Source organism: Podarcis filfolensis (assembly GCF_964270895.1).
Source record: "Podarcis filfolensis genome assembly, chromosome: 3".
Classification (NCBI taxonomy): Eukaryota; Metazoa; Chordata; class Lepidosauria; order Squamata; family Lacertidae; genus Podarcis; species Podarcis filfolensis.
In genome coordinates this window covers 89,838,653-89,858,753 of record NC_139606.1, presented here as the reverse complement: position 1 = coordinate 89,858,753, position 20,101 = coordinate 89,838,653, and the positions used below count along the sequence as shown (strand labels likewise).

The following is a 20,101-nucleotide window of genomic DNA, read 5'->3' as shown; positions in this document are numbered from 1 at the left end:
CATAGATACTAAAAACTCAGTTCAGACAGAACATGAAGATCAAACATCTCCCTTTTTCTTGAAAAAGATTGTGTGGTGTTTGTGAAGTATCTTGCAGTACAAATCAATATATTATCAGAAGTGGCTCTGTGTTCATGTTCACACCCGGCACACAGCACTTAATTAACAAGTATCCTTTGAAATGTGTTGTTTGCTTATTACTTCTGGTCTAAATGTTTTTAAATGGCTGGATAATAGTCCCAGAGAACAGAACATTTGATTTATTTTACTCTTTTGTGCTGGCACACAAGTGAATCAGTAGGAGAGCACTTTAGAGATCATTACCCCTTGCCAACCATACGGGGCAGTGTTACTAAAACAACTATTCCTGACAAGTATTTAGTGACACTGTTTCTAAAGGCTTCATTAACCAGGAATTCCAACTTCCATAGTTCATGTCTTTCATTATACAATACTTCCCACAATACATAAGCATTGTTATATTCAAAAATTCTTTCCTGCCCATAAATTCGTTACTCTTTATTTTGAAATTGTTCATTAAAACTTTCAAATGTTTTAAGTTTGATCGCTGCCCTCAGCTTTCTATATTTGAAATGAAAAGGTAATATACACCTGCAGTCTTTCCCTGTAGGGACTCAACCCTGAGAGTACTTCCTCAACTACAAGAACTAACATTTCTTGAACTTTCAATCTTGCTTCCTATTTCGCTCCAAAGTTATTCACTCCTGGCAATATTTCACTGGTAAGTTTGTTAGATGTGTAAAGATAAAGGTACCCCTGACCGTTAGGTCCAGTCGCAGACGACTCTGGGGTTGCGTGCTCATCTCGCTCTCTAGGCTGGGTGAGCCAGAGTTTTTTCCGCAGACAGCTTCTGGGTCATGTGGCCAGCATGACAAAGCCACTTCTGGCAAACCAGAGCAGCGCACGGAAACGCCGTTTACTTTCCCGCCGGAGCGGTACCTATTTATCTACTTGCACTTTGACGTGCTTTCAAACTGCTAGGTGGGCAGGCGCTGGGACCGAACAACAGGGGCTCACACCGTCGCGGGGATTCGAACCGCCGACCTTCTGATCGGCAAGCCCTAGGCTCTGTGGTTTAGACCACAGCGCCACCTGCGTCCCTAGTTTAGATGTGTACACTAGTTTAAATAAGTAATCAGTCTGTTTGGGGCTGCATGAAGCTCACTATGAAAACTATAGTAGTATTAGCAGGAAAGTTCTTCCAAACCTGGCTCAGACAAACTTTGGACTTAATGAAAAGTGAGCTTTTAGAAACACTGAATTATTCTGTGGTTTGGATCAAAAACCAAGCTGGAGATAATTCATTGTTTCCCTCCCCCTGTCTCTGCAGTTCTCCAAAAATCTTTAATCTCTGGTAAAAAGTGGTGTGAATAGAAGATTCTCTGTTCCTTCCTCCCTTTTCTGATGTGCTGATTAGCTGGGGCTCAAAAACTGGGGCTCAAAAACTGTGCAGCAGGGACAGGGAACTGTTTCCACAGCTTTAGCATTACCTCTGAGAGTAACCTTTCTGAGCCTGCATGCCAGTGGTAGGTAGCACTGGAACTAAAAGGGGCCAGAGCCAAAAATGTTCTGGGTTAAGTGATTCAGAATAAAAACTACCCTGCTTCAATTTTTGCCAAAACAACTTGTGGAGAAAAGCTCTGTCTGTCTGTCTGTGTCTTCCTGTTTATCTTTTGTGCTTTGCCAAACATTTCTGTGATCTCTGTTGATGCCAGAACATTAACTGTCAAAGACCTTAACTGTTGGAGACCTTGTACTGTTATTATGTGGTAGGCCTATGTAGTGGTAGCTGCTTCAAGAAAGGTTCTGAAAGGGGAGAGGGAGAGAATCATAGATCTGTAGAGTTGGAAGGGACCCAGAGGGTCATCTAGTCTGATCCCCTGCAATGCAGGAATCTCAGCTAAAGCATCCATGAGAGATGGCTATCCAACCTCTGCTTAAAAACCTCCAAGGAAGGAGAGTCTACCACCTCCCGAGGGAGTGTGTTCCACTGTTGAATAGCTCATCTGTTCTTCCTGATGTTTCATCAGAATCTCCTTTCTTGAATCCATTGGTCCAGATCCTAGCCTATCACTATTCCCTTGTGGAAATATCTCTTTGATAGGCAATCTTGGTTAATAGCTCATTCTGTCTCCACTGCTGGTGTCCATCTCATGCACAAGCCCATTATACCAAGCTATAAGGAAGCTTTGTAGGCATTCAAAGGGAGCAGGGAGAAAGGGTCACACCTGAGATCTCTGCTTAACAATGCTACAAGATATTGCACACTATGAATGAAAAATACTGCTCCTTTCAGCTGTTCTCAGCCACATAGAAAGAGAGGAAAACACACTCCGAAAAGCCAGAATTAATTCTGAACAAAGGCGAAGCAGCAGGAAAGTTGAAAATGGTTTAAAAACCAACATCCACAGAAGTGTGCAGCACATCCACATGCCATCTGGGGTGGTAATCTGAATTTTAAAGGTTCCTTAAATTATGCTATTGTTTAAAAGCTTAAGTCTCTATCACCTCAGCCTCTATGAATCTACCCTCCCTGCATTTCCAGGACTTGCAGGTGCTGTGACATTTACAACCCTCCCACTCCCAAAGCTTTTGGTCTCTCACTCCCGAGATGCCAGCTTGCTGGAGTCTCCTCTTCCTAACTGTTCATAAAGGATGTGTGGTGGAGGTGGGCAGAGCTGCTGCAGCAGATGAAGAAGACAGAGACAGCTGTCCAATGGGACTCTGCAGCTGTACCTGCCTTGTCTCTACTGTTTTTCTCTGATTAGCTGAGGGCGAGTTTGTGGCGAAACACAGCTGATTGGTAGGAAACTGATGAGAAGTGAAACAAGGGGCTCTTGGTGGGGCGGGGCTTTGGAGGCCACTTCTGGCTCCATAACTTCTGGGCTAGAAGTTCTCTCCCACATCTGCACTGCCACGGGGGATGTAATTCTCCTAAGAGCTATGGCAATTACTTCAAGACATTTTAATGGTTCTTAAGAGCGTGAGTGGCTACAACACTGCTTCCTAAATAAACAGCTGAACATTTATTGAGACTGAAAATCTGCCACGTAGCTGAAGGTTAGATCTGTAACATCAACTTACCTTACAGTTCTACCGACAGCTCCTTTGAATGGCTCTTTTCTCGTCCTGCCCAAAGGCAGCACACACTGCCTTCATGCTCAGCAGCACCCTGCTTCCCAGGCATTACTGGTAGCTGCTATTTTCTCACTTCCATAGCACATATTTCTTAGGGCACACTTAACATTACTATATGATATAACACACCATGAATGAAAAACATAGGTGACCTAAAGGCCATAGGAATTAATAGAACAAATGCAGAAAAAGTAGCTTACACAACATATGCTAGTCCTGAGAGCAACCTCAAGCAGAGATTAAGGAATAAGCCTGAACAGTCTGAACCTAAAGAATTTTAAGAATCATAACATTTACATCACAGTAAGGCTAAGGTCAGCGTGATGTTTTTCTTAAGTGGGAGGCTATAAAAGAAGCTGATTTGATAAAGGGAAGGAAAGAAAGCTATACTCAACAGCCTCATGTTGTATATTTATAATAAATTATAATGACATGGTACTAGCAATTTAGAAATAGCAAAGTTTGAAGCCTATTATTTAATTCCAGTGTAAAAAAAGTATTATTTTCTCCTACCACACTATAAATGTTTGGATTCCTGGCAAGCTCGCTCGGCATGCCAGAGCAGTTGCTGAATGCCAACAATGTGGGTAGCTGCAGTTAAAACCAGATAAAAGGAGATTCAGAGAGAAATTTGGTTCCTGCAACAAAGCTCTCCAGTTTTTTCCCCAGTCAGGGGTTTCCCCCAAGGCCCATGCAGCCAAACTTCACACCTATAATCTTTAAGTATTGTGAGATCAGGAACAGGCCTCAGGGCCATATACTTCTCGTGCTCAGAATGCAGAAGACAGCTCCAAAAGGGGACACACTGAGTTCATTTGAATGCACTAGCTCCCTGACCCTGTAATCAAAATTTATGTTTAAAATATATTTAGTACATTTATATCCCACCTTATTACATCCCAGGGCTCATGATGGCATACAAAGGTGGTCTCCCATTCTGGCATTGACCAGATTTAGACATGCTCAGCTCCAGCACAATGGACGGCTTCCAACAGAATATTAAAAACACAATAAAACATCAAACATTAAAAACTTCCCTAAATAGGGCTGCCTTCAGATGTCTTCTAAAAATCAGATTACAAAGGGCTGATCTAGTTGGGATCCTGGAAGGGGACAGGGAGGCACTTTTCACCAATTACTCCTTCTGCCCTGAAACCCACTATGCAGGCTGAATTTGGATCTAAGCAAATTACAATTCACTTGTGTCTTACCTTAATACATATGCATAATATAACAAAAACCAAGTCTGAAAAATAATGTATAAAGCAAAAGTAAAGTATCCTAAGCCTCATATTTGGACATACTGGTTGCTTCGAATCATGAAAAAATATTGGAGGGCTTTGCAATTCACTTTTGTGTATGATTTTTCCAGTATAAACCCTGTACAGCGCTCATAAAAATAAACTATGATGCAACTTTAGTATAAATAAAGTATTCATGGGTAACCATCTATGTATATTTAATATATTTCCATGTCACCAGCCATTGCTGAATAATTAGTTCCTGGAACTCTTACTGAGCTCAAGCAGTGAAACTGAAGATGATCATATATAACAGCAAGTTTCCATTTAATAGGCGAGATGCAATTCTTCTTCTGCCTTCTCCTGTTTTGATATACTTTTCCTAAGCAACACACTTAAAGGAGTAAATAGAAAGGTACATTTCATTGTTACAGAAACAGTTACACAATGTCCCTGCCATCAAGGGCTGCGAAGGACATCAATGCACAAACAGCTAAGTCTTATGCCTTTTGTGTAATTTTTTCCAGTGAGTGACGCTACAAGACTCTCATGGCTTATGAAAATTTAAGAAACTGTTGTGGGCACCACAAAACCCCAAATTCACAGGAGGACTGATAATGAATGGTCAGACCCCAGTCTGACAAAGCACCCTGACTAAACAAAGAAAGCACAAGCGACCCTTCAAAATTATTATTATTTTTTTAAAAAAATAATTAAAAATTGGGAAGGGCAAGGTACCTTGGCGGACACCATGGTGCCTCTAGGACCCCAACAGGAAAGTCTGTAGTTGCTTACAGGCACAGACCCTGGTCCTGAGCATTTTAGTTCTATAAAGACTGGGGAAGAGAAGTCCCTTTCTTCCTCCAGAAACATCCCTGCATAATGCAGGGAGAGGAGGGTTTTGTTTTGTTTTTAACGTCATGGCACACACCCAGACCCCTAACAATAAGCTGTGAGTGACTCAAATAGGTCAATTCCATCTTCTCTCAATTCCCCCTCCCAAAACTGACACCCTTAATATTTCATGGTAGAAAATCCCCAATGTCCTGGGAAGCCAGTCTAAGTCACTGTATAGCTATTTTTGTTTGTAGACCGGAACAAAATGAAAACAAACAAATATACTTTTGATCAACTTGAAATCTCTTAAATATGTAAACATCACTATCTTATTTTTAAAGTGAGTGGTATCAGATTACCTAAATTTGGTATTAGAGGGATTATGATTTGTTTGTGTTGAAAATCAGGTGTAAAACCGATAGAATTTTTAATAGAAACTGCTATCAATTTTTTTAAAAGGCTATTTTTGCCAGTATTGTCTTATTTAAAAAAACATATAAGATGAAACATTGTTAAATGTGAGCATGTTGACTGCACTCTTTTCCTCCAAGACTGACAACTAGCTACTGAAAAAGTACATGCATATTTCATTCTGCTTTTGCTTTTCTACACATGCTATATAGTTTAAAATGGAAAGTTTTGTTGAGCCGAATGATAGCACTAAGTGGATTGGCATTTGCACTTAGTTTTCCAGTGGTTTGGCAGTATTAATAATGCAACAGAGGCAGGATATCCTCCAAGTACTTTAGTTAAAGAAAAAAGGTTTTCATTAGCATTACAATGAGTGCTGCTCACAACTAAGAATATACATGGTGGTTAGAAAATAATTGGTTGCTTTTAGCATTTCATCATATTTACAGGCTAAGAAGTCCATGGCTGTTAATGCCCCACTTTTTTATTCTGTGCTGTAAGGATAAATGAGCCCTCTCAAGTGGTTGCAGTTTACAATGGATTATTTTTAGCACTCTTATTCAAAAATATGTTCTGAACCAGAAAGTTATACTCAACTAGTTGGTTTTAGCTAAATATAAGCTGCTTCTTTGGGGGCTGGGTTTTTTTAAGCATTAGCTAGAAGGATTATAAAATTTCAGGAGACTTAAAATACTGACAAAGATCCGAGATGATTTGGCTTTTCTTATTTTCCATAATGATCTGCTTTCTTGGAAAGTTTGAAGAAATGAGGTGGGCCTGTTAACACCAGCTCGGCTTCTTACAATTATGTGGATAAACTTGGTTGGTTCCAGCAAATACATTCTGCTTTGTCAGCTATGCTGAAAGCAGACGAAAGCAATGTGGTTTTGCAGAAGCTGGTGGTTCTTGGCAGGCTAATGAGCTACAGAACTTGACTCTCTGAATGCAGTATACCCATGATGATAATTAACGGACAGAATTAGACACTAAGATGGAGAGGATGGAATTATTGTCTCTGGCAGCCAAGCTCTTTGGGGCAGTGCCCTTTGTTTATTGATTAGAAGGGTTCCAACTCACCAAACTTCTTTTAATATGATATATTCTGTAAGATAATATTCCCACTTGCGGTGGGACTGGCATTCTCTGCCTCCCATGGTGATCACTACACTATTAAGTCTTCTTAAAGCTCAGTTGAAGGCTTAGCTCTCTGTGTTATTGTCTCTAGCGTCCTCCAACCAACCAGGCCTACTATTCATGGCTTATTTAAAAATATTGCTATACCATTATTATTCAATCTCACAGTGGACTGGATTTTTTACATGGGGCCAGCAGAATGCATATACCATGACAAAATTAAAATTACTTTAAGAGGGCCTCTCGATTATGCTACTGAAACTTAAAAATAACTTAAAGAGGGTAAAGAGGGGATTGCTAAATGCAATGTCAGTGGGGAATACCACAAAGCTGTGGTGATCGTTTATATGGTTGTACAGAGCTGAAATGTTTCTGATCCATGCCTATTTTGTACTACAGTGAAACTTTGGGTTTCGTACCGTCCCTCTTTATGAATGCTTTGGATAACAAGCTCTGCTAACCTGCAAGTAGGTGTTCTGGGTAGCGAACTTTGCCCCAGGGTGCGAGCGGAAGTCATGCGCTGGTGGCGCAGCGGCAGCGGGAGACTCCACTAGAAGAGTTAGGATTTGATATCCTGCTTTATCACTACCCTAAGGAGTCTCAAAGCAGCTAACAATCTCCTTTCCCTTCCTCCCCCACAACAAACACTCTGTGAGGCGAGTGAGGCTGAGAAACTTCAGAGAAGTGTGACTAGCCCAAGGTCACCCAGCAGCTGCATGTGGAGGAGCGGGGACACAAACCCAGTTCACCAAATTACGAGTTTACTGCTCTTAACCACTACACCACACTTAGCGAAAGCGTTCCTCAGGTTAAGAACAGTTTCGGGTTAAGAACAGACCTCCGGAAAGAATTAAGTTTGTAAATGGAGGTACCACTGTATTGTGACAATCTAAAGCTGGAATGTACAGCTCCAATTGCCCTGAGGATCACTTTCACATTTTTACTAATTCTAGGAAGGATACATCATGGCATTAATTATGGGAAAGCATTCTTGCCAACAAAGGTCCGTATAGTTAAAGCCATGGTTTTCCCAGTAGTGATGTATGGAAGTGAGAGCTGGACCATAAAGAAGGCTGATCGCCGAAGAATTGATGCTTTTGAATTATGGTGCTGGAGGAGACTCTTGAGAGTCCCATGGACTGCAAGAAGATCAAACGCATCCATTCTTAAGGAAATTAGCCCTGAGTGCTCACTGGAAGGACAGATCGTGAAGCTGAGGCTCCAATACTTTGGCCACCTCATGAGAAGAGAAGACTCCCTGGAAAAGACCCTGATGTTGGGAAAGATTGAGGGCACAAGGAGAAGGGGATGGCAGAGGACGAGATGGTTGGACAGTGTTCTCGAAGCTGCAAACATGAGTCTGACCAAACTGCGGGAGACAGTGGAAGACAGAAGTGCCTGGCGTGCTCTGGTCCATGGGGTCACAAAGAGTCGGACACGACTAAACGACTAAACAACAACAACAAATTCTGCTACAATTTTAATACAGTGTGCTATTTTTAATACAGTCAATTAAACCACTTAAAGTTGGCTTTCTGTGGTGCTGATGGTGTAGAGAAGTGGTAGTCAACCTTTTTATACCTACTGCCCACTAATGCATCTTTCTTGATGGTAAAATTCCCTTACTGCCCAGCAGTGCTCAATGGAAGGAGGATTCAGCTTGTGCCACAGAACCCTCTATCGCCCACCTAGAATCCTGAAAAGCCCACTAGTGGGCGGTAGGGACCAGGTTGACAACCCCTGGTATAGAGTATTCTGTGCTACACAGTTTCATTTTAAAGAAGTTGCCTTACACCAAGTGAGACTTGGGTCCATCTAGCTGGATATACTGCATGGTAATGACCTTCCAAGGCCATTACCATTCAGTATATGGTTGAGGTTTTTGGTAGCCCTGCTGCTTGAGATTCTTTAACTAAAGGTGCATATGACTGAACCTGGGACCTTATGCTTGCCAAAAAAATGCGCTTTACTAGTCAGATACGGGCCTCCCCTTTTCTGAAAGATAGAGAGAAATGGGATGGTAAAGATTCAGAGCCGGACACCGTCAGTCTGTCTGTCAGAGTACTTGCTTGATGCTCACGGATGGAGCAAGATTTTCCATGTGCACTTGTGTTCAAATCCTGTTTTCTGGCCTCCCACAGGCATCTGGTTGGCCACTGTGAGAACAGGATGCTGGACTAGATGGGCCATGGGCCTGATCCAGCAGGGCTGTTATTTTATGCTTACCTGCTCAACTGGGGGATGGTCCCATCAGCCTGACCATCGCCTTAGCCTATTACACTGGCAAACCAAGTACACTACTGCAAGCTTTTCTATAGGGAGGGCACACAATACAGTATATGGTGGTCCTGCCTGCAGTGTCAAGGTCTAGGGGCTCTAACAGTTCATCAGCTTTTCATGCTAGTAGGAAAAAGTGACTGTCAATGCCCAAATCAATAATACTGACTCTCCTGCACGAGCTCAGTTCATTCAGCAAGGCAACTGGCTAGGTCTGGGCCTATGTGCCTGCCTGCACGTATCTTAGCAAGAGCGGTAAAAATAAGTCTGGAAAAAGAATGATGCTTCTAATAATATGACAGTTTTGTATGGGGCAAAGTAATGAATTTCTGTTTGTGTTTTTCAGTAAATATATTGTTTAAAGAGGAGTCCTGACTCCACTGTAACTTTTTCCCAAGCATCTCTGCCCTGTGTGTTTTGACATTTCAACTTCAGTACCCATGGCAACATCCAACAGCCAAAATAAATATGCCCATGCTTTCAAGAGCTTTTCAGTAAAAACCAGCAATTGACTATCAAGACCAAAAAATGTGAGTCACCTCAGAACAACAGGCCAAAATATGTACACTCTGGGAGTAAAAAACAGAGCTGAAGAAAGTGAGCCCTCATACGGTGCAGACACAAGGCAACTACTGAAAGCTGAGGTAAAAAGGTAAAGGTAAAGGTACCCCTGACCATTAGGTCCAGTTGCAGAAAACTCTGGGGTTGCAGCGCTCATTATAATCAGTTTCAGTATAAATAACAAAAAATCAAAAAATAAACACTAGAGATTCAGTATATGTGCAGAAAACATAGAGAATGCTCATGTAGGGAAGAAAAGATTTAACTTTGACATTTCAGAATTATGCCAATTAACAAGGGGCAAACTCTCTATAGAGGACCACATACTGAGCATCTATATCAGCAAAACCATATCAAATTAACATGATTGTCCTCTAGGGGCCAGTGTTGTTTTATTGAAATAAAGGCCACACCACTATTCCTCTGAATAAAACAACAATGGCTTTAAATCTGGGACATGTACCATTTTTCATCAAGCTACTCTACACTTAAGAAGAGACAATTCAACTTTAGTCATCTTCAGAAAGCAGAGTTCACAGCTCCTAATTCACAGGTTCAGATTGCAGGCACAAGGTATCATCTGTGAATAGTTCCTTTGGATCTGCAGTATGTGTAAATCACTCTGCTAACAACCCATGCAAGGAAATCTTTCAAGACTGACTACAGAGCTCACAGGCAGGCAGGGAAGAAATTCAAAATTTCACACACTGAATTTCCACAGTAATCTGGGCATAGTGAACTTATACAGCTGCAGCCACCTCCAAGAGAATGTAACACATCAGCCAACCATCTTTCCGTTATCTCACTACTATCTTAAGAGAAGATTGCAAAGCCTATTGCACCCAGACAGAAAGTTGTATAAAACTCCCCCCCCCCTGTACATTAACCCAAAAAACCCTCTCATCCTGCCACTAATGACAAGGGAGATGACCCCTAACTTCTTCATAACATTTGAAGACTAGTGGATGGTTTGTTTAAGGGCTGCTCAGTGGCAGAGCATTCGCAAGCAGAAGGCCTCACATCGAACTACAGGCATCTCTAGGTAGGGCTGGCAGACAGCCTTGTCTGAAACCCTGGAAGCTGCTGTGAGTCTGTGTTAACAGCACTGTAAAAGGCCACTTCATATGTTTGTATGTGTAACTATGAATGCTACCTTGACTTTGTCTGTAGCTGCATCCTCTTTTCCCCATTGCTATGATTTTCTGAATAGTGCAAAAATTCCATACTGTAGCAAAGCACATACACACAAAAATGCAACCCCTTTTCTCTGTTTTTTTCATATGGAAGTTTTTAACAGATGTTCTCAAACCGTTGGCAAAACAAGTACATTCTTTCCTGCTATATATAAACCCTGTCCTGCAACTACAGAAAATAAAATTCTTCTGCAAGTTACTAGGACCACTGAGTTATGAGAACAAGTCCGTACTCATTTCTGAGTACCTGGGCAAAATTCTTTAAATTACATTCATTCTACAGAAAATGCGGAATGGTTTATTTTACTGTCACACACTACATGTGACATTCAGATTGACCTGTGATGGCTAAAATGCCTTTATCAGGGCATATAATACTAAGTAAATACCAAGTAATTCAGTTTCTTTAAATAACATAATGGAATATAAGGCATTACTTCACTGCAGTGGTGTGCCAAACCACCAATTCCAGCGCACTGGTAATAGCACAGTCTGCAGAGCCAATTCGTTCCATGATTATATGGAAAGCAGAATGCTATTAAGAGCTCTGGTTCGGCATACACTGAGCCTATTTGGATCAGCTGTAAAAGTAACAGTATTTCAACAATCCACCCCTAAACAAATCAAAATCTAGGACTGCTACCTTCATTGCTTTATGGTTCCTCTTTACACAAATCTGTTCCTTGTGCTGTGGAACAGTAGAAGAAGAGAGCAGGACAGGATAAAAGGACTTCTAGCCATGTCACAAAGCATACTTCATGTCCTTTTTCTCCCTGCAATAAGGCATGTCCAGTTGTTCATATGAGGCAAAGCAGTACCACGTAAGGTGTATCGGCAAAGTTACTTAAGATCTCTGCCAATGTCTCCTTAGCTCTAAGCCCTTTAGTTAGCTGTTGTAGCTCATGCATAATTTTGGATTTATCTTCCACTTTATTAATATGACACCCCAACAGCTTTACTAAAGAACAACCTAAAAAAACCTTTAGAATAAATTTTACTAAAAAAAGTCTTGGGCCATTACCGAGGAATCAAAAGTTAAATTTAGCCCGTTTTTAACTACTTTCATCAACAACACTCTGTAGAATTTTTATTTATTTATTTATTTATTTATTTATTTATTTATTCATACATACATACATACATACATACATACATACATACCCCACCCATCTGGCTGGGTTTCCCCAGCCACTCTGGGCAGCTTCTAATCAAATATTAAAAACACAATACAGCATTAAACATTAAAAAAACTTCCCTAAACAGGGCTGTCTTCAGATGTCTTTTAAAAGTAAGATAGTTGCTTACTGCCTTGACATCTGTTGGGAGGGTGTTCCATAGGGTAGGTGCCACTACCGAGAAGGCCCTCTGCCTGGTTCTGTCATTTAACTATCCCCAAACCAGTAACTATGACCAGGTGCTGGTTTTAACCTGTAAAGTCCTACATGGCCTAGGACCCTCCTACTTACGGGACCGCCTCTCCTGGTATGCCCCGCGGAGGACCTTACGGTCCGCAAATAATAGCATCTTGGAGGTCCCGGGCCTCAAGGAGGTTAAACTGGCCTCAACCAGGGCCAAGGCCTTTTCGGCTTTGGCCCCAGCCTGGTGGAACGCTCTATCACAGGAGACCAGGGCCCTGCAGGACTTGACATCCTTCCGCAGGGCCTGTAAGACAGAGCTGTTCTGCCTGGCATTCGGTCCAGGCCCAGTTTTGACCCCCCCCCATGGGACCCTGTAAGTTACCTCTTTGGCCCTTTTATCAGCTCATGTGGGACCAACATGGATAGCTGGCCCTGATGAATACTTGAGGTTCCCGACCCCTATGGTTGTAATTAATGGGCAGTCATTTAATTTTATCCTGATTCTATTTTTTAAGCTGTATTTTAATCAATTGTTTGATTGTGTTTTAATGTATTTGATGTTAGCCGCCCTGAGCCTCCCTGTCTTGGCCAGGGAGGGCAGGGTATAAATAAAAATTTACTTACTTACTTAACTATCCCCAAACTAGAGTGAAGCAGTGGAACCCCTGAACAAGTGATGACTGGACTAATAAACAAACTCAACCCTGAGATAACAGTGTTGTGGAGTAGGCCAGGTGACAAAGGACTGGGTATACAGTGGTACCTCAGGTTACATACGCTTCAGGTTACAGACGCTTCAGGTTACAGACTCCGCTAACCCAGAAATAGTATCTCTGGTTAAGAATTTTGCTTCAGGATGAGAACGGAAATCGTGCGGCGGCAGCAGGAGGCCCCATTAGCTAAAGTGGTGCTTCAGGTTAAGAACAGTTTCAGGTTAAGAACGGACCTCCGGAACGAATTAAGTACATAACCAGAGGTACCACTTTACACTCATTTTAAAGGAACAGGTTTGCAATTCAGAGGTGCTAAATGGACCCAATGCTACACTTTCTTTTTCAGACAGTGCCCTCCTGGCCAGGAAACATCTTTCCCCTTTCTACTTGGAATGCCAACTGAGCGAGGCTGCATAGATTTTCGAAGCAGGCAAGCCAAAGGACTTGCAAAGAACTTATTCTTGGGTAGTTGTGTTACAGACTGAATTGTTTCTGTGCTCAGTTGAAAGTGATGATGCTAAACTTTTAAAGCTCTGAGGCTTGGGTACTATATGCTCTCAAGTGTGTGTTGAGATCGTCAAGAGGAGGCCCAGATTATCATCCCCTCCTTTCAAGCGTCATGGTTGCAGCTAAGTAAATCCTAGGCCTCTTTTTTAGTAAAAATCTGCACCTCAAACTCCTTGCTCAAGGAGATGTACATAGCCAGTTCTATCCACCACCTTTTGGACAGAATAAGAGGCCTATTGTACTTAGGGTTTTTTGTTATTTCAGATGCTTTTTTAAAAAGAGTTTTGTATTTAAAATGTTTGATGTGCTTAACTGGTTTTGTTAGCTGCTTTGAGAAACCTGTTCTTAGATTAAGAAGAAGGAAACCAATAGGAATGCTATTATCTATAAATAGATAGTGCCTCTGAATAGTGGCTGCTGGAGATCAGAGGTGGGAAAGCACCATTGTACTCTTGTTTTAGGCATCTGCTTGGCCACTGTGAAAACAGAATCTTTATGGTCTGATCCAGCAGCCACTTCCAGAGTTCTATTAATAAGATATTTAAGTTTGCCACTCAAGATAGGAAAAAAGGCTCAGTTTACATACAGAATTACAAAAGTTTGCTCTCTGAGAACAAACAACCATCTCAGGTGTGCTTCATCATTCTTAGTCACCTAAATTCTTAGTCACCTAAATAAACCACTGTAGTTGCCCAGAACCATCACAGGAGATGTCGTATCACCAAATTATGGAAAGGTGCCATTTCTCTCATATGATCCTAGCGAACCAAATCTGAGTATATTTGAGAATGGCTAAGAGTTGAGTACATATATATATATATCAGCTCTGGAAAGCAATTCCTCTACTTCTTGCTGTAAGCAGTGGAGAAAAGCAATTCACACGGGGCAAGTGAGAATCTACTAGATGTAGCTCTACCATTCTGCACACAGATGGCAACTGCCTCAGGTGAAAACTAATTTAACCCAGGACAAAAGCTGCAGAACTGTAAAGGGTCCACAAGCTCTGAACTATGAGATTGCTAGTAAAAAGAAAAGAAAAGAAAAGTGTTGGAACCCAAACAGGAAAGATGTCTGGAAGCAGACGTGGAGGAGCAGCTGTGGCTTCAAGAAAAGTCCCCCTCGAGAATGTACTTGTTGTGAATTCCACTAATACCTGCAAGAAATCAAAACTTCAGCAGCAAAAGTTTCGCTGTGATTGATTATAGAGGTCATGCATTTATAAATAGAGACAGCTATGCTAAGGGAAAATATATAGGAGTGTGGTTTTGAGACTGATGTAAACCACAGCAAATAAAGACCTAATACGGTTCAGTCATTTTACCGTTGCCAATGCTTAATACAAAAAGGAGAGAGCAACACTCTTCTGAAGGTTATAACTTCAGATTCTTCCTTAGTATTTTTACGGTTCATATAACAGTGGCATTTATAATATAACAGGTAATTCATTCATACGACAGCCTGCAATACAGATTAATCAAGGTTCTTGACAAATGAAATTAATTTTTGCAAAGTTAAAAAAGCAATTAAACTTCTCATGACATTTTCCCCCTTCGCCACTGACCTATTTTTGGAGCTAAATAATGTACTTATGCCTGAAGGGAATGCATTTCAGCCTGAGGAATGGAAAACTGCCATAAGCCAAAAATTTATTCACAGAAAAGTATGAGGCATTTAAGGTTGTCATCCATGCACAAGGGAAAAACAGTCTGCGAAGATGTAGGCATGATATTGAAGACTTCACCATAACAACCTGGAAATTAACTTTCCCCATGTTCTTAATCCTGTCAGCTTTCAGACAGGTGTGAGTGATAGCAGATACCTTCAAGGGCAGCAAATGAATTTGCTGCAAAAAACAAAGAAAAACAAAACAAAACAAACCACACACAAGGAAGTGGAGGAATTTGTTATTGTAGCATCAATGTTATTTTTTCATTTTTGTTGCAAATAACAAAGCTGCTAATGGGTTTTAATTTCAAAATGCACTAGTTTTTGCTGTTGTTGTCTGTACGCAATTAGTACCTCTAGTGAAAAGGCAATTCAAGAGGTCCACCATAAGCACAGATGTCTTTTGACAACAACACTACAAAAGCTGCTGAAGTTTATTTGTTATAGTGCAGTAGAGAGAAATCTGTGGTCATAGCCAAGCAGTCAGAATATTCCTTCATTATGCATACATTTAACCTCTCAACAAAAATAATCTTCCGGGACTTAAAATAAAAAAAAGCAAAAAGACCCACTGGCTGAACAAAATGACCTGAATACATGGTCTGCCAAGTAGTTGTCTGACTAGGCCCCATTCTCAGGCCGTGTCTGCATTTTAGATCAAATCCTATTTTGTGCTCACTTGCTCCCTCCAGTATTATAATAGCATCCTATTTATTATCCCTGTCAGGTTTTGCTCACAGATTTATTGCCAGAAAAATTAACCTTTCCATGTGTTATTTAGGCTGGAATCACTTCAAAAAAAGTAGCGCCATGAATGACAAATGCATCATTTCATCATGAAGATGCTACGACTGAATTTCACACCAGATATAATGAAAGGGACACAGCAACACCGATACACTCCTCCCTTTGCATCAGAGAACATAGAAAGATCAGATTTTCAGTGCCTGCCTGTCAAAATTTCTCCCCTTTTTCTGAAAAACCACAAGAGTGGGCACCTATGACTAACTGAAACTCTTGCAGTGTTCAGTGCAACAAAACACCCCAATTGTAGTAGTAGTAGTTATGATTATTATGATTATTATATTTATTAATATCCCACATTTTCCCCTGACAATGGAAACATAATGTCATGCTAACCCTGAGTCTGGCATACTCTTAAAGCAGACAATACATTGATCCACTGAGCTTTAACAGTTGATACAAAACAAGTTAGATGACTGCTGACAAACTCATGTATTTGCAAATATAACTCTGAAACCCCACATGGAAAAGCAGCTGCTTCAGTGCTATTTTGAGTAGAAAAACTGGCCCTAGGGAGAGCATTAAGCTCCCCCTTCACCCTTCAAAATCACAGTGCTCTAAGGTTGTTTTTCATTAATAGTAATTTTTGAAGTTGGAACCTCATTACAAACATTTTCATACAATATATAGTTTGCCCCAAGGCCAACCTCATCTAAGTGCTTCCCAATACCAGCATACAAAATTCACTGTATAGAATGGAAGCAATTTAATTTGCTATAATATCTATGCCGTCATTCATCAAATTATTTCATTTTTAAAGACACTAGAAATGTTGCCACTACTCAGAATATGTAACAAATTTTCTTCTTCTTTAGAATGTAGAATCCATTTTTTAAAATCTCTTTTTTTTGGAGAAACCTTCTCAAAGCAATTGGTTCTCAGCTACATTCCTCACCAGATTTTATTTATTTTGAGATGACAAGAAAAGAAAAGCATATCCAAAGATCCATTACCATCTCTTAGTCGTTCCACTATAAAAGTGAAGCCTGTAGTTCTTGGATGCAAGACATATTCGTATTTCTGAAGTCCATTCTTTTCAGCAAATTCATTACTGCGGGCTTTGGTGTTGTCTATAAAGAGCATGAAAAACATTGATTAAAATCAGTGTTGTGACTAAGCTTTAGAACATTTTAGCATCATAGAGCACATCAGTGGAGCAAGGGATCAAGGAGATTATAAGAGATTAATAACACCAGGAAATAATTCTTGTTTTGCTTTCTTACATAAACATCTTTCCCCCCCATGTTCAGTTCTTATTATGCAGAGAGTCAGGGAAAGTTGGCTGATGCAAAGCTTTGGGTCAAAGCTAGCCCCAAGCTCTTCCATGAGATGTCGGACTCAGCCTCAAACAACAGAACTCAGAGCAAATCCGAAGGCTTTTGCAGAATGATGCCTTAGGAACTAGAGGCAAACATTCTGTCAATTTGACATTATTCCAGCTCTCCCATGGAAGGAGGGGCAAACAGGTAGAAAAACAGGAAGGTGTGAATAAAGTCAGACAAAAAACACACAAAAATGTGTGACCTTAGTCAGCAGCTTCCATTTCCCAAGAGACACTGGTTGCTCCAGAAGGCTTCATCAATAGTCAATCAGGCTGCAGCTGGTCACCAATCAGGTGGGGCTAAGGCATTAGAATCAACAAGATCAGAAGAAAAAAATCCTTCTCAGGCACTAAGATTTGACAGTATGCCAGTTGAAGCTGCTAGCAGATGGGCAATGTTAGGGGCATTTAGCATTTAGCAACCAAAGGCAACAACATTAGGAGAAAGAGCAGGTACCAGACACTGTACCTTTGATCTGTGGTACACATAGGAAGTCTTCACTTTCTTGCCACATGAAGCTCCACCAGGTTCTTCCTAGGTCTAACCATTTTTGGGGGGTGGAGAGAAATCTCCTACATCCCTAACCAAATTTGATACCCTTTTGGACACATCACACTACCTTACTTTTCCCAGAGTGTACAGAGGTCATATGATGCAGGGCTTCCTTTGCACTCGATCCAGAAGCTACAGTTAGTGCAGAATGCTGCAGCATGGCTGCTGGTAGGAGTGAGGCCTTGTCAGTAAATGACACCTGAGCCCAGAGATCTGCACGGGTTGCCAATTTGCTACCGGGCCACGTTCAATAAGTTACTACAAGTTACAGCCACTAACAACCTGGCGCCATTTTACCTGCAAGATCACCATACCCCATATATGCCCATTTGACCACTTCGATTCGCAGAACTGACGCTGTTACAGTTACCATATAATACCTGTTCTGCATTTGTAAGAAATAAATATTTTGGTGTTGGCAGTGCCTACAATCAGGAACTCCCTGCCTATTTACTTCAGGCAAGCGCCATCTCTGTACGTTTTTCAGTCCCTGCTAAAAACACTTTTCTTACCCAAGCTTACTCAGACATGTAATATGCAGATATATATTTGAACCTTTTAAGTTTATTGTTGATTTTATGTTTTGAATGATTTACAGAGTTGTTTATTTTTTTTTACTGATAATTTTATTGTTTTATCCTCTTTGTAAACGCCGTTGAGATTTTTTTTAACAATCAAGCGTTGTATACATTTTATGAAATAGTAATAAAAATAAATAATGAATATTTTTATTATCCCCTAAAAATACTTGGTTCTGCTGAGATAATGGTATAAAAGAAAAACAAAATGTGCAAAATAATTAAAATCTGGGAGGAGACTAATGAAATGCTTTTGCATCTTTAATGTTTCAAATGTACTGAGTTTAAACTTCACAGAAATATATAGTGGTGATGGAAAATGATGACATTCCGGGGGCAAGGGGATAGTGTGAAACTTCATAATCAAAACAACCTGAACAGAATATGATATTTTTTGTCATTAGAAAGTATTCTGTTTGTGCTGTCTTCCTCACAGGAACACATTTCAGTTTACTTCCCGTGTAAACCTAGCTGCTATATGCAAGAGCAAACATTTGCATTTGGTTTATTATTTATTCTATTTATGATGGAGCACATAGAAGAAAAAAAGCCACTTGTTATCTGCTGTCACACAGCGCTACTTTGCCCGGCAACACAATCTAAGAATAATCGAACTTTGTGACTCTCAGACGCATAACAGAAAAAATGTCTTTAAGTACCTAGCAACCTGACCAACTTCTGGAACTATTTCACAGCTTGATTAATTCTGGGACATCAGGACCCCCCACTAGGTATATAAACAACTATTTCAGTGCTAGAATAGGAGGCATAGAGAGAAATACTTGCAGCAAAAAATTATTCCTATATTGCCACCCCAAACTCAGTATGTAGATGATTGCACTTCTCATCTTTCTTTTCAGGTCTTACTCTCTTCTATTATCTTTCCTCTTGTTGCTTTTATTTAATTTATCACCAAGTAATGCCATTTCTTCTGGCAAAAGTGCGTCTTCTCTATCCAATTTCTCATCTTGAACTACTGTTAAATTCCTCCCTTTCCCTTGTCAATCCAGAACTCTGCTGACAAATAATTTCTTTCTAGTTGTGCAGACCATGCCAATCTTGATGCTACTCATTTTCACGCACACCAATGCAAACTCTGTGACCTGATTTTTAAAATGCACCAGGTATATCCCCAAGACTTTTGCTCTTCTAATTTTGCCCTCAGTTCCTTGGAACACGCTTTGCTCTCTTCAAGCATCTCTGCCCCTTCTTTCCTGCTGCCATTCTTTTATTATCCTCTCCCATCCCTCCAGCTTGTGCTCCCTTCCCTACTGTCAAACTTACTGTAAGTTCTTTGGGGCAGCATGTTGTTAATTTTGCTTATATTTCTTTGCCATGTTCACTGACAATAGTGCAATACTAAATCCTCAAAGGTATGAACGTGAGTATACTGGGATATCTCTGGATGAATGTGAGTATACTGGGACATCTCTGTGGTAGATTGACAAGAATTTCTGATTCCCTGTTGTTTAACAATAGTAAAAAGTAACTTTTCCTAAATAAGGCTGCTAAAATTGAAGAAAGCTAACTGTTCTGCTGCTGAAAGCAAAGTTCTAAGTTCAGAATGTGCTCGTAGACACCACATTCTTTAATTTCATACTATATATATTATATATTATATATAATATATAATATATTATATATTATATATTATATATTATTACAGTTAGCTCTGGCTGGTAGATCTAGGAGTTCTAGTGAAAAACAAAGCTGTAAGTCTATTCACCCCATAAGAAAATATTGTTTATTATTTATTACATTTCTAAACCGCCTTTGATCCAAGGATCAT

General features: G+C 40.4%; 1 protein-coding gene across 1 annotated transcript in view; it reads right to left on the bottom strand.

Annotated features, from left to right (window-relative positions):
• The window catches only part of LCLAT1 (lysocardiolipin acyltransferase 1), an 84,414-nt gene that overhangs the window by 20,443 nt on the left and 43,870 nt on the right, over positions 1-20,101 (bottom strand). The window contains exon 5 of the mRNA XM_083604606.1: positions 16,814-16,930. Coding sequence (XP_083460732.1) covers positions 16,814-16,930 — 117 coding nt within the window. The remainder of the gene's footprint in view (positions 1-16,813; positions 16,931-20,101) is intronic.